We start from the raw sequence: 15,785 nt of genomic DNA on the forward strand, positions 1-15,785 counted from the left end.
TGGCATTATCTTATCAGTGGGTTTTTTTCTTGCTGTTTTGTGTATCATAATTTTTTTGTTGTTGAAAGCTGGATACTATGTGTAGATTAGTAGAGTGAGATAAATGATATTTATATATGGAAATGGTCAGACCTTTTTTAGGTTTTTAATGTTGGGACTTAAGTCATTTTTGTCAGCAGTTTAACTGTTTGGTTACCCTCCAGGCATCATCAGCTTCAAATTCATCTAGCATTATTTTGTCTTTGGTGGAATATTGATTGCCAGAGGATTTTTCTCAGGTGTTCATGTTCCACCCTCTACTCAGGCTTTTGCAGTATGCCTGTACCTCAAAGAGAATCTTTCTCCTCATTTTAACTCCCCTCCAGTAATACACTGCTGTTGTTTGTCACTTGGCTTTGTTAATTTGTGCCAGGAGCGGGGAGGAGGAGAGAAGAAACTTTTTCCATTGTTCTAATTTAGTTTCAGGCTAGTTTTAGGCTTGTCCTGTGTCCATGATTTTCAGCAGTGGGGCTTCCTAAGTCATACTGTCAACTTCTTTCCTCAGGATATTTTTTCTGTTTCCTTCCCCTTGCTGCAGTGGGTCTTCACCAGTGCTTCAGATGTGACAGGATTTGCCATATTTCCCTGAATCTTAAGTCTTTTGTCTTTTAGGAGAAATAGGAGAAAAAAGATCTGAACAAGATTTTGTGCGTTTTCCTCATTAACAGTAATGCCTCTTTCTTAGGCCCATGCCTCTGTGTGGAAGTTTTCTACCATCTTCTGTCCTATCCCTAGTATTTCTTGTGACCGTCTAATAAGGTCCTTGGAAAAGAGTTTGCAAGTGGTTGCAAACTCCCTGAGCATCTATAGCTTCAGAGTTCTGTAGTCTCAGGCTGCTTCACATTTGCCATTTAGCTAAGCTATTTGTTTAAAAGTTTTTGTTCAGTGTTCCTACTGAATTCTGTGGTAGCCCTCTTTTTCTTCAGCGCTCTGCTCCAGATAAACCAGTGCTCATGACCCTTATCTCCTTGGGTATGCCCATTTTCCTTATATTTCAGACCAATTGATTTCCCTGCAACCTTACCTCTGATGCTGTTTTATTTTTTAAGTTGTGATTTTGGAGGGAGGCGGGAGGGGGGATTGGGAAGGGGAACACATGTAAATCCATGGCTGATTCATGTCAATGTATGGCAAAAATCACTACAATATTGTAAAGTAATTAGCCTCCAACTAATAAAAATAAATGGGAAAAAAATAAAATTTAAATTAGTTAAATTATGTAAAAAAAAATAAGTTGTGATTTTGTATTTGGGTTTTTCTTACAGTTAGAGTAAAAACCACATGCCTTCTCAGTTAAGAAACATTTGTTGAATGAATAAATAAACTGAAAAAGAAGTTATTCACTATAATCATAGAAGCTAGTAATAGAATTACAATTCTGTATAACATGACAAATACTTGTCACTGGCCTAAGTGGGAATTATTGTGTAACGTTAACGACTGAATCCCACAGCCTGTTTGGAAGATTAAGCTGGGAGAAAGGGAGAACCAAAGTTAGAGAGTCTTTGGAGACGAACTTGTACTTCTTCATGCAGAGCTCTAGGATATGATTGCAGTGTGTCCATGGAATATAGATACACGTCTGAAGGAAAAATTGTTGTTGGATTGTCAGTTTACCATTAAAAATAATTGTTTACTCCTTGGCTTAGAATGAAAGGAAAAAATTATATTGAGGCCTCAGTTATCAATGTGATTTTTATGAGGTCATTGAAAATTGCACTAGAGATGTGGAAAGGATGGTATAAATAGATGCTTTCAGTTCACTTCAGTCGCTCAATCATGTCCAACTCTTTGCAACACCATGGACTGCAGCATGCCAGGCCTCCCTGTCCATCACCAACTCCTGGAGTTTACTCAAACTCATGTCTATTGAGTCAGTGATGCCATCCAACCATCTCATCCTCTGTCATCCCCTTCTCCTCTTGCCTTCAATCTTTCCCAGCATCAGGGTCTTTTCAAGTGAGTCAGCTCTTCGCATCAGGTGGCCAAAGTATTGGAGCCTGGTGGGCTGCAGTCCATGGGGTCATAAAGAGTAGAAAACAACTCAGCACACAGATACACAGATTATCATTGTCTTTGTTATTGCTGTTTGCCGCTAAGTCCTGTCCAACTCTTTTGCGACCCCAGGGACTGTAACCCCACTAGGCTCCTCTGTCCATCAGATTTACCAGGCAAGAATATGGAGTGGGTTGCCGTTTCCTTCTCCAGGGGATCTCCCTGACCCAGGGATCAAACTCGCATCTCCTGCTTGGCAGTCAGGTTCTTTATCACAGAGCTACTGGGGAAACCCTATCAGTGTATTTACCAGAGAGCAAATTATTATACATTGTTTAAACCTTGTTTTCAAGTTTAGTCTTTTCTAGGTAGCTTGTAGTTCCTTCCACATTGTTTCTAGAGTACTTGGTGCATTCCACATTTATCACATTGCATTTTAATTATTTGTTTCATTTCTCTGCTCTGTTTTTAGACTGGAATCTTTAAAAGCCAAGACAGAATCTTGTTTAATCTAGGACAGGTTCTGGCACTTAATAGGTGGAGTTCATAATGTGCTTTCAAGAACCCAGAGTAATTTGTCTTCCAGTTGATGCTATGAAATAAGAGAAGGAAGGGATGAACTGGAAATATGTATTTTCTCCTCAAAAGTTTGGTTTCAGAGAAGTTTACAGATTAAAATGAGAGAAATAAACCCATATTACTTATACATATTCACAAGGGTGAAAACAATGAAGAGATAATTCTTTGTAATCTTTTTTGTCTTATTGTATAATAGAGACTGACTGCATTTGTATTATTATTTTCTATAGGTGGAAATGGATATTGTTGAAAAACTGGTAAAAATGATACCTTGTGAGCATGAAGATCTGCTAAATATCACCCTCCGACTTCTACTAAACCTGTCCTTTGACACAGGACTGAGGAATAAGATGGTACAAGTTGGACTGCTTCCCAAACTCACTGCGCTCTTAGGTATGCTTTTTATTTTATTTTATTTTATTTTTCTTTTCTTTTTTTTTTTTTAATTTTTTTATTAGTTGGAGGCTAATTACTTCACAACATTTCAGTGGGTTTTGTCATACATTGATATGAATCAGCCATAGATTTACACATATTCCCCATCCCGATCCCCCCTCCCACCTCCCTCTCCACCCAATCCCTCTGGGTCTTCCCAGTGCACCAGGCCTGAGCACTTGTCTCATGCATCCCACCTGGGCTGGTGATCTGTTTCACCATAGATAGTATACACGCTGTTCTTTTGAAATATCCCACCCTCACATTCTCCCACAGAGTTCAAAAGTCTGTTCTGTATTTCTGTGTCTCTTTTTCTGTTTTGCATATAAGGTTATCGTTACCATCTTTCTAAATTCCATATATATGTGTTAGTATGCTGTAATGTTCTTTATCTTTCTGGCTTACTTCACTCTGTATAAGGGGCTCCAGTTTCATCCATCTCATTAGGACTGGTTCAAATGAATTCTTTTTAACGGCTGAGTAATATTCCATGGTGTATATGTACCACAGCTTCCTTATCCATTCATCTGCTGATGGGCATCTAGGTTGCTTCCATGTCCTGGCTATTATAAACAGTGCTTTTTAAAAATTGATAGTGCTGCTTGGAATTTCCAACATCACTGGAAAATTTAAGTCTGTCTTGAAAAATCTGCCGAGAAAATTGTTCTGTGTATGTTCCTTGATTAGGTACTTAATTATTAAGAATGAATGAAAAATGACCTGTGCTAGGATTTCCATGGTGGTATAGAATGAAATGAAATAGAAACTTTTAGCTGTTTGACTTCATTTACCCCTGTGAAAGTGGAGCCAAAGTGAAAATATACTACCATGGGAGCAAGAAGGAAAAATTACCCTCTCTTCAGCATTTTTTTTGAAGTAGATACTCTTTGAGTTCTTATATTTTGCCATACCTTTAAAATACTCATTACCAATACACAAGCCTTTATGGAGCCTTTTTGTCATTAAGTAGAAAAGATCATTTTTATATAGTGTTAGTTAGAAAATATTATATTAGAGGATTCCATTTATACATCATTTTCTTTTAGCTTTTAGCAAGATACCTGTATAGCAAAGGTGGATTCAAGAGTTAATGCTTTTGTGCTCAGCCATAATGCTTCTTATACATAATGCCTCTTAGTACATAATGCTTCTTAGCAGAGTATTTAAAAACCCTTTTTGGTCTATTAAGTGTCTGTCTTTATAGGCACCTGCTCCTCCCCAGCATATGCTTTATACCTTGTCCATACTGATCTCCTTACCATTCTCTCAAAAGTTCTCTTATGCCCAAGTGCCTGTCCACCTGCCTTTTTCCTCCACCTGGAATGCCACTGCCCTTCTTAACTAGAAAGCAAATTTTTCTCAGCTTTTATAACCGTTTCTTTGTTTAGCACTGCAGTTTCATTTGTAGCTTTCTCCATATATTCAAATATTTTAAAGTAGTGGAATAGATGGAATGATTTAAAATTAAGTTTATTCTTAGTTGTCTAAAATCTGTGAATCTACTTTCTCATTGGCTTCATCATTATTTTTTTACAACACTTGAAGTAAAATTTATTGAATGTGTATTTTGCCAGCTATTTTGCTTTGTGCTTTATACATTATCTTGTGGAACCCTCATCTGAGGATTTACATTTATATCCATTTATATACATTTATTTCCATTTACAGTGGATAAAAGACAAAGCCCAAATTCAAACTCAGGTATATCTGCTGCCAAAGTTGGATTTATTATCTACTATAATAAGCTACTGTGTATAATTATATTAAGTCGACTATGATTAAGTAGATAGGGAACTCTATAATTTAAAATCTCAGTTCTCCAAGTCCCTTTGAAAAAAAAGTTTTAAGGAAATTTATTTCTTACTTTCTTTTTCTCAGAAAAGGAAAACTTTTAGTCTGTTAGTCAAAGAACATTTGATCCATTGGCCATTCCACAAATATTGCACAGAGCTTTGATTATGCATTTTAGAAGAAACTCTTATTGAAGAGCATTTTCAGAAACTGCTTATGGGGAACCAAAGCAATACTACTATTTAGTGAGGAAACAGCAAAACTTTTTTTTTTTTTTTTTTTACAGCAAAACTTTAAAAGTAAAATGGGTGGGACTCAAATTTAATTTATATGATCCTTTTTTATCATAAATTCAGCAGAATTATGTATCAAATATCAGGTTAGATTCTTAATGTATGAAGATGAATAAATTACAGTCCTTGTCCTGAGATAATTCATTGTCTGTTTGGCTTGTTCAGTATCAAGTCAACTTACTTCTAGGAAAAAAATGATTTAAATGAGATTTTTGGGAAATTACTCATAGGATTCTCATTTCATATTTTATTCAGTTCAGTTCAGTTCAGTCACTCAGTCATGTACGACTCTTTGTGACCCCATGAATCGCAGCACGCCAGGCCTCCCTGTCCATCACAAACTCCCGGAGTTCACTCAAACTCATGCCTATCGAGTCTGTGACACCATCCAGCCATCTCATCCTCTGTCGTCCCCTTCTCCTCCTGCATATTTTATTAACAAGTAGTAAATTTTGGCCTATATAAGATATTCAATACAAAAAATATTTCTTTAATCTCTCCTGGAGCTCATTTCTGGAGTCAGACTGTCTTATTAGAATTGTTACTTTTTTTACTTTTTAAGAATATTACATTGGGCAGGTTACCCAAACTCTGATTTGGTTTCCTCATCTCTAAAATGAGGATAATAATTATAACCAATTTAAACTTATTTTGAAGATTAAATGAGCTATTGCATGCAAGGTGCTTAGAATGGTACCTGACACATAATATTTTCTTAATAAATATTAGCTATAATCATTTTATTACCAACATCATCATTGTTATCATTTAATATAAAGTGGACATTCTGTAAGTGTTGCTGACTTACCTTTCTGTAAGCACAAGTTTCCTTCTTACAGATATTAAATCATTGTTAACAAACAGGGTAGATTATTTTTACTTCCCTGTCATATGCATGTTTATTCAGTTTAAGTCATTAAAATGTTGCTAATCTACTAGGGCAGAGCATAATGCTAAACACTGTAGAAAATATTTTTCAATTTATAGACATTTTGAAATTTAAAAGAAAGAATGCGTCCATATTGTTACTTCATTACAAAGTGCCATTTGAGACAGATATTGATAGACTTATCTCTTTAACAAGATGATATTTACAAAGGAAGGAAGAATGGAGGCTGTAGAAAGAATTTCAGATAAAGTGGTCAGTATTACCTAAGGCATAGATGGTGCCAGATAAATATGAGAAACAATAACTCAGTATATAGTGGGAGATAAGTTTGAAAACATGGGTTCATATACATTTATGTGGTGGTATGAAGCTTAAGGCTGTGCTAAGAGTTATACTTAATATAGTTGATGATAGTAATAATTACAGGATTTTGAGCTAGTTGGGTCATAATCAGAGTATTGCTCTAGGGAAAATAATCTGGCATCATTCTATTAGATACACAAAAACTAGAGTCTAAAGATGAGAACAATAGCCTGTTGTGGTAGCAGGACAAGTGAGGAAAGCCTCAATTAGGGAAGAGGTGATATGTCAGGTATGAGGCAAAAGGAAAAGGTAAAGAGACATAGCGTCATTGTTTATCATTCAATCACTCAGTCACGTCCTACTCTTTGCAACCCCCCTGGACTGCAGCACACCAGGTTTCCCTATCCTTCACCATCTCCTGGAGCTTGCTCACTCATGTCCACTGAGTCAGTGACGCCATCCAATTATCTCCTCCTCTGTCGTCCCCTTCTCCTCCTGCCTTCAATCTTTCCCAGCATCAGGGTCTTTTCTAATGAATTGGCTCTTCACAACAGGTGGCCAAAATATTGGAACTTCAGCATCAGTCCTTCCAATGAATATTCAGGGTTGACTTCCTTTAGGATTGACTGGTTTGATTTCCTTGCAGTCCAAGGGATTCTCAGGAGTCTTCTTCAAAAGCATCAGTTCTTTGGCGCTCAACCTTCTTTATGGTTCGACTATCACATCCACACATGACTATTGGAAAAACCATAGCTTTGACTATAAAGATCTTTGTTAGCAAAGTAATATCTCTGTTTCTTAATATGCTGTCAAGGTTTGTCATACTTTTTCTTCCAAGGAGTAAGCATCTTATAATTTCATGGCTGCAGTCACCATCTGCAGTGATTTTGGAGCCCGAGAAAAACTCTGTCACTGTTTCCATTGTTTCCCCATCTATTTGCCATGAAGTGTTGGGACTTGATGCCGAGATCTTAGTTTTTTGAATGTTGAGCTTTAAACCAGCTTTTTCAATATGTAGAGTACATGTTACAAAATGCCAGGCTGGATGAAGCACAAGCTGGAATCAAGACAATTGAGAAGTATCAACAACCTCAGATGTGCAGATGACACCACCCTTAAGGCAGAAAATGAAGGTGATGAGGTGAAAGAGGAGAATGGAAAAGGTACCTTAAAACTCATCATTCAAAAAACAAAGATCTTGGCATCCATTTCCGTCACTTCATGGCAAATAAATGGGGAAACAGTGATAGACTATTTTCTTTAGCTCTAGAATCACAGCAGATGGTGACTGCAGCCACGAAATTAAAAGACACTTGTTTCTTGGAAGAAAAGCTATGACAAGTCTAGACAGCGGATTGAAAAACAGAGACATTACTTTGCCAACAAAGGTCCATATAGTCAAAGCTATGGTTTTCCCAGTAGTCATGTATGGATGGGAGAGTTGGACCATAAAAAAAAGCCTGAATGCTGAAGAATTGATGCTTTTGATCTGTGGTGTTGGAGAAGACTCTTGAGAGTCCCTTGGACTGCAAGGAGATCAAACCAGTCAATCCTGAAGGAAGTCAACCCTGAATATTCATTAGAAGGACTGATGCTGAAGCTGAAGTTCCAGTACTTTGGCCACCTGATGCAAAGAGCCGACTCATTAGAAAAGACCCTGATGCTAGGAAAGATTGAAGGCAGGAGGAGAAGGGGACGACAGAGGACGAGATAATTGGATGGCATCACTGACTCAATTGACATGAGTTTGAGCAAGCTCCAGGAAATGGTGAAGGATAGGGAAGCCTGGTATGAGGCAGTCCATGGGCTCTCAGAGTCAGACATGACTGAGCCGCTGAACAGAAGTTAATAGAACTCTGCATAGAAGTTAAATAAGCAGGGTGACACTATACAGTCTTGACTTTCTCCGTTCCCCGTTTTGAACCTGTTCGTTGTTCCATGTCCACTTCTGACTGATATTCTTGACCTGCATGTAGGTTTCTCAGGAGGCAGGTAAGGTGGTCTGGTACTCCTATCTCTTGAAGAATTTTCCACAGTTTGTTGTGATCCACACAGTTGAAGGCATTAGTGTAGTCAATGAAACAGAAGTAGATATTTTTCTGTAATTCTCTTGCTTTTTCTATGATCCAGCAGGTATTGGCAATTTGATCTGTGCTTCCTGTGCCTTTTCTAAATCCAACTTGTACATCTGGAAGTCCTTTGTTCACATACTGTTGAGCCTGGCTTGAAGGAATTTGAGCTTTGCCTTGCTAATATGTGAAATAAGTGCAGTTGTGTGGTAGTTAGAACATGCTTTGGCATTACCCTTCTTTGGGATTGAATGAAAGCTGACCTTTTCCAGTCCTGTGTCCACTGCTGGGTTTTCCAAATCTGCTGGCATATTGAATATAGCATTTAAACAGCATCAGATTTTAGGATTTGAAATAGCTCAAACATATCATAGGTAAACTTAATGTGACATGGCTGCTGTTTGGATATGGATAATGATTAACTATTCATAAACACTCAATGACTGTTAGAATGTTACTGCTAGGAACAGAAATAGAGAAGTATAAAAGAAGTAATTTGAGGGCATCAGTGATAGATTTAATTTCAGACATGTTAAAGATATCTTTGACAAAGATGTTTGATGAGCAGATAGAAAAAGGTCTAGCGTTCAGGAGAGGTACAAGATTAAAAAAGGAAAACTCGTCCATTAGATGAATAAAACTGGACAAAGGACACCACCAAATGAGATATAACAGTCAGAGAAATATGATTCAACAAATACATAAAAAACATGTAGTTTAGACTGTTACTGAGAAGCAGTGAAGTTCTTGGAATCGTCATGAAGTAGAGAAATGAAGAAAATGAAAAGGAAGAGCAACTGAAAACTTACTTCCTTTCACTCATTCTTTCAAAGTGTTGCTTCATTATTTTCTTTGAAATATTGTTAATTCCTAGGGCATCGGATTTTGCTATGCTAGGAAAAGTGAAGAGCTAGTATTATTCTAACCTTACATTACATAGCTAGAAATTGATGATCTTAAAAGCTTCCCCCTCTGTTTTTGGCTAAGCTGTAAAAACTGATTGAAAGCAAAATAATTCTGTTGAGATGTTTACAGTTACCTTGCCTTAGTAACTTCTTGGCTTATCTTTCTGGGTAAGTAGAAGAATATGGCTAAAAAACATTCCTCATAAAAATATACACAAAATTTTCCTTGTAGAATAAGTTGAAAAATAATATGAAAAGATATTGTGATTTGAATAGTTATTAAAAGCAAAGAGGAAGTTGGTTACAGCTTGGCTCTTTTGCCATGTGAAGAAACAATATTTATTTATAAACTCAATGAAAACTTTTCATTTATCTGAGAACTACTAAATAGGCTCTAAAATCATTCCTATTTAGTCATACTCTTTTTTTTCCGCTTTTTTTCTCTTTCATTATTCACAAGTCATTAAATTTGAGTAGAAGCAATTTCTTTTCTTTTTCTCAAATGTTCATGTTTTTTGCTTGTTAACTTTCTTTAGTTCCTCCTTTACATTCCACTAACAAGCCATAGAAGCAATGGCAATCATGTGTAGTAAAGAAAGAGAATATCTTCTGTTGTTCCAGGATCAAGGAAAGGGAGAAAATGTACATATTAAAGAGAAATTAAAATATACTAGATAACAGTGCCTTCCAACTTATAGTCTATAAAATGCTTCAAAATAACTACAGGTGTTCGGAATACCCAACAACTGTTTCACATGCTTTTTATTTAATTATTTAATGACACTGTTATTTTCAATTCTTTTTCATTTAAATTGTAGGCTAAATAAGCTTATATAGTTAAGCCTATGGGGAACAAAATGTTCCAAATTCCAAGTAACTGATTCAATATGAATTTTTTTAATAGAATGCTTTTGTAAATTTTAGAATTGTTTCTATTTTATTAAGTCCCCAAAACAGCCCTTTTATCCATCACTTCCCAGAAAAACAACCCATTTATTAAATGTATTAGTTAGGAGGACAAGACTATGATTATTAATAAACTCTAAGCTCTCAGTAACTTGAAATAGAAAAAAGTTTTATTTTTTGCTCATGTTTAATATCCACTATAAGGAAGTTGAAAGTGGTGGTCCATGTTAGTTAGCATCAGTCAAGGACCCAAATTGACAGAGCCTCCAGGTCACCATGGCACCAGGGAAGGGAGAACAGAGAAAATGGAAAATTGCAAACTTAAAAGCTTCCATTTTGAGGTGAAATGTCATTTTTGTTCACATTTCCATTGATAAAGCAAATCACATAGCCATATAGAACTTTAAGGGGGTGGGCAAATGCTTGAAAGGATTAGAACTGGAACGCTGGTGAGCAAGTAGCCTAATGATCCTGAAAGACACTTTTAAATTTTCCTGAATTTGAGCTGGGTTTCCAGGATTGCCAGAATCTCTTGAAAGTACATCCAGTGACATTATTGCAGATATTACCATGTATAGCGTACCTAGCAACTACAGTAGCACGGAGCACGTGGAGTAAAAGCCAGAATTCTGGAGCCAGACTACATGGCTTTGAGTGTTAGTTTCATCAGTTACTAGCTATGTGATATTGTACAAATCACTTAACCCATATGTCAGTTTTCTCATCTCCAGTTTGTAGAGAATAATGGTATATAATAGGGAAGGTTAAATGATATAGTACAGTAAATATTAGTGAATATTAGCAATATTATATGTGAAATTACTGTAAAAGTACATAGAACACAAATAATTGATATCCTGAAATGGGTCTTTATTGATGTTTGTTTTTCAGGCTTATACCATCAAGAGTATGTAATCCTTTTGTATTGAAAATTTGATTACATCATTCTTTTCTTAAATATTTCCTTAAATTTACTTTAATACATAAATGTAATTTAAACTTTTATTGAGAAGCAGTATAATGTAGTGGTTAAAACCATGGGCTTTGGAGCCAGAGTGCCTGGGCTTAAGTGCTGTATAAAAGTATTCCCTACTGTTTTTGTTATCATTGACTAAAATTTGTAATTCTGAAGATAATTTATTACACAGGGCTATAAATATTAACAGCTCAAGTATTCCCCCTTGCTAAATGACCCCAGAATGCCATGTATTTTTAAATTTTATATACAGTTTTTCTGTTTTCCTCTCTTGTCCTTGGCTGTCAGTTCTCATTTCTTCTGTACCAACAGCAGTTCCATGGCAGCAATTTTCCTTTCCTCTAATGATATATTTCTAATCTCCTTTCATCTTGGAAACCAACAACTAAACTTACTTGAAATTTATATTTTGTTAAAACTGAATTCCAAATGAGTGCCCAAATGGTTCTCTTCCTAGTAACATTTATTGCATGGACTTTGTAAAATTTCTTTTAACTGTAAAAAAACCCATTTTGTTTGATCGTGCTCTTTGCTGTGTTCAAAGAAATTATATGTAGTGTAGACAAAATGATTTCCTGATAAGTGATTAATAGAATGGTAATTTTTACGCTTGTTAATGTATATGTTATATGTGTGAAAAATTAAATCATTAACTCCTAATACAATAAAATAAACTTCTCAATTGAGTTTTCAAGATTTTTGGCCACTACTACTATGTATAAATAGAAGTTGGCATTACAGAGAGCACAGATTTTAAAGACATAAGAAATAATTCATCTAGAGCAGTGCCTTTCAAATATCTTTTATCCCAGACTATAGTATCATACTTTACATTGCAACCCAGTACTCACATGTGCATGTATGTATATGTTTGTATGTATATATGTGTGTATATTAATATACATTGTTTTGCAATAAATATTACACATTTTGTTTAATATGTAATTTGTAAATATTCATGAAGCAGTATTTATCATTTCTATGTGCAGTGTGGTATATTTTCTATTTTTTATTCTTTTTAAATTCTACTTATGACTTAATCATTGATTTTATGTCCTCTGATTCGATGTTCAGTTAGACAGCTGAACTAGGGAAAGTGATTATACTTCTTTCCCTTCAAATCTTCAGAAATATCAATCTCTTGGATTTTTAATGTGTTAATTAAAAGTTAACACATTAGTAGATAATCTACATTATTCTAGGTTACTCTTGGCTGGCACTTGGAATGATTCCATGGAACTGAAATTTTTTTGGAAAGAGGAAAAAACTTGCTGTAAATCAAGTATTTGAAGAACTTGAGTTACATTTTCTTCACTGTAGTTATCAAGAAAGAAAGAGCATTTAGTATATAATATAATATGACTGGTCAGTTTGCTTTCTTCATTAGAAATAAATTCTTTATTCAGTATATGTTCAAGTTGACAAATGACTCAATTTAACATTATATATAGAAATTACTTAATTTTTTAAGGAGTGCAAAAGCACTTTTGTAAAGTTGTACATCTGGTAGAACTTTTCAGAAGTGATTTTTAAAGGATGCTGTTTCAACTGAAAATGCTATGATTTTAAGTAGATTTATTTATTATTAGTTGGGGACCCCATAACCGAAAAATGTTCGTATGATTAATAATAGATTATTTTAACTAGAGAATAATGAATCATTAATCTTTCAGGCTCTAATAACGCCGCACTATATGAACATTTAATCCCTTTCCTTTGGATCCTGAAACATTTAACTAGTACATTGCGACCCCTGCTGTTGTGAGAATTGCTGAATAACTGGAAAAAAATATCTACTTGTGGAAGGTTTTGTGATTTGAATAACTATTAAAGGTTAAGGAGAAATTGTGCTATAGGTCAGCTCTTTTGACATGTGAGGCTCTTAATAAAACCAAAAATTTTATTAGTACTGATTTATCACATGAGTATTTTTTTATTAGAAATTTTGAATTTAGCTTTTTCCTTTGACATCAGGGACATATAAAGGGGTTGATAAGGAATTTTAGAAATTATCATTTAAATTGTTGTTTGTTGATTTATCCTGAAATCAATTTTCTTGAATAGTTTTGATCTTTTCCTAGGCATAGAGAAAGAAGGCATTATCTCGCAAAATATTTCAAAACTTTTATTTGGGTCCTTGGAAAACCTAGTATCCAAAGATTGTAAAAATTTATATCTAAGTTCCTTTGTTTTATTTGCCTAAATACCACCAAAATTATTCACTTATTTGACTTTTTGATATCTTAATATTTCATAAGGATCTTAAATTTATCTCTATTTAGTTCAGTATCAATTTATAATCTTTTCAGCTCTATTAATCCCTGTACTTGACATAGTTTCTTATGCTTAGTAACTACATTACCATCTGGGAGACCTATCATAGCCGATGGTTTCATCAATTGTAATTATATGCAAACTGAATTAGACCTACAAAGTTTAGCTTTATTTATATAATTGTTAGACAGTTTGTTCGAGTTTCTTATGATATTGAGTTAAGTTTTTATAAAGTGTTTAAAGATTTTTGTCTCATCTAGGAATCATATCATTAAAAGAAAAATTCCCTTGTCATAAGTCCTTAAACCATTTGACATTGATATGTCTCAAGAGTGCTTCCTTATGTCATAATATCCTGGGTTGGGAAATGGCAAGGAAATTCCTTGTCATAGTGTATTCTTCAGTTCCCTAGAGAATGCACTGATAGTGTTTCAAAAGTAACTTGAAAAGCTAAATTTTAATAGCTTTTTGTCAGATGCACCAGGCAAATAATGTTTTTGTACCTCCTGAGAGGTATCATAGTTTTGCTGCTTCATACACTGAGTATTGTTTAATGTGCTTGGGGATGGTGTTAGCATAGAAGCAAGCATAAAAATACAACTGAAATGTATTCTTTAGAAGAGCCTAGTTCATCGTGACATTGCTTCATGCATAAAGCTTAAATATCACAGAAGCAGTGTATTACAGAGTGCATGCTTAATGATTTCATTAAGAAACTGCCACAGTTCACTGATGAACTCTTTGGGACAGTTTTAAGTTTATTTACACTGTTTTTCGCCTTTTGTGAATGACATTGATGTGTATTTTAAATTGAGTAGTGTTCTGCATTTTCATGTCAGTCTTTCAGTTTTAACTTGATTTTCAAAGGCATTTTAACTCAATGGAATAAACTTTACAAAATATACAAGTCTTATGTTATAAACATGAATTTTTGCATGTGTTAAAATAAAAATAGAATAAGCACAACCAACCTAATGATTAGGCAGATTACGTGGCTACCTTTAAATTACAGGCAGTCACCACTTTCCACACTTTCTCTGCTATTTTGTAAGTTCCTTATTATTAGGAGATTGCTGGAATTCAATGGTTAGAGCATCAAATTTCAAACTTTTGGTCTCAGGACATTTTTATACTCTTAAAAATAATTAAGGACCCCCACTATTTTTGGTTTATGTGGAGTTATGTTTATGGATATTTATTATATTCAAAAATAAAACAAAATGTTACATATTTATTTTAAAATAACCTGCTATATGTTAACATAAGTATTTTTATGAAAAAGAACCCTTTTCCAGAAATTTCTGAGAGGAGGGACATAGTTTTACTTTTGCAAATCTCTTTACAGTCAGACAACATCTGGCTCTCGTATCTCCCTCAACAATATATTGTGAAATCATGTCATATATGTCATATATATTATGTCATGTAGCCTTATGAAATAATGAGAGTAAAAAGATGAAAATAATGTATTAGTAGTATTATAAAATGGTGTGACATTGTGGATCCCCTTTGGGGATCCTCAAAACATAGTTTGAAAACCAGTGAATTAGAGCATTCTTTTAAAGCTTTTAATTCATATTAAATGCAAGTACTCCTCATAGTGACAGTATGTCAGGAGTCTCAAATTAGCAGGTTAAATCTAGCTGGAAGACATGTTTGGTTTTGCCAAAATACGTTTTCTTAATCTTATATTTGGATTTCTAGGCAAGACCCAAGCACTCCTATTCCCATAGGATACTCCTGCTTTTCTCTTAAATTTAGACATTTACTTATTTCTTGCCTTGCCCTTTGAATATCTAAGTGTTCATCCACTCACATCTTAGTAAGAATTGTTTTTACCAGTTTCTTTGGTGCTTCATGAAGGTTTGGAGATACATGGCACAGTCTAGGAAGATGAGAACAGAAGACCCTGAGCTCAGAGGGACAGCCGCATAAAGATAATCTAGGTGATCTAGCATCTGGGTAATCAGTACTAGGCCTTCAATGCTGCCCAGCAGTTATCCTGTTTCCTTTGTCTAATCATTCTCCCCTTCTTTTAGGTGAGAATTTGATTCCTCCACCTTCTTCTAAATCCAGCGCCTTATCCTCATCTCATTACATTCTTTTGCTTCCTATTTCACTGAGAAAGTAGAAGCGGTAGAAGAGAATTTCCATGAGTTTCTGTTGCCACAGTTAACCCTCCTGCCTGCATCTGTTTCCACACTTTGCTTCTGTCCCATTGTTACGAACTTGCCCCTACTCTTACCATAAGCCATACTCCCTCCCTATTCCATTCTCTCTCCTACTCAAGATTCTTGCTCCAGAAGTTCCCCTCTGTCCCACATTATTAAC

At 34.9% G+C, this 15,785-nt stretch overlaps 1 protein-coding gene across 1 annotated transcript in view; it reads left to right on the forward strand.

Moving 5' to 3' along the window:
* Positions 1-15,785, forward strand: part of KIFAP3 (kinesin associated protein 3) — a 155,873-nt gene that overhangs the window by 50,141 nt on the left and 89,947 nt on the right. Inside the window, exon 10 of the mRNA XM_043484947.1 lies at positions 2,844-3,006. Coding sequence (XP_043340882.1) covers positions 2,844-3,006 — 163 coding nt within the window. The remainder of the gene's footprint in view (positions 1-2,843; positions 3,007-15,785) is intronic.

This window comes from Cervus canadensis, chromosome 13, assembly GCF_019320065.1.
Source record: "Cervus canadensis isolate Bull #8, Minnesota chromosome 13, ASM1932006v1, whole genome shotgun sequence".
Classification (NCBI taxonomy): domain Eukaryota; kingdom Metazoa; phylum Chordata; class Mammalia; order Artiodactyla; family Cervidae; genus Cervus; species Cervus canadensis.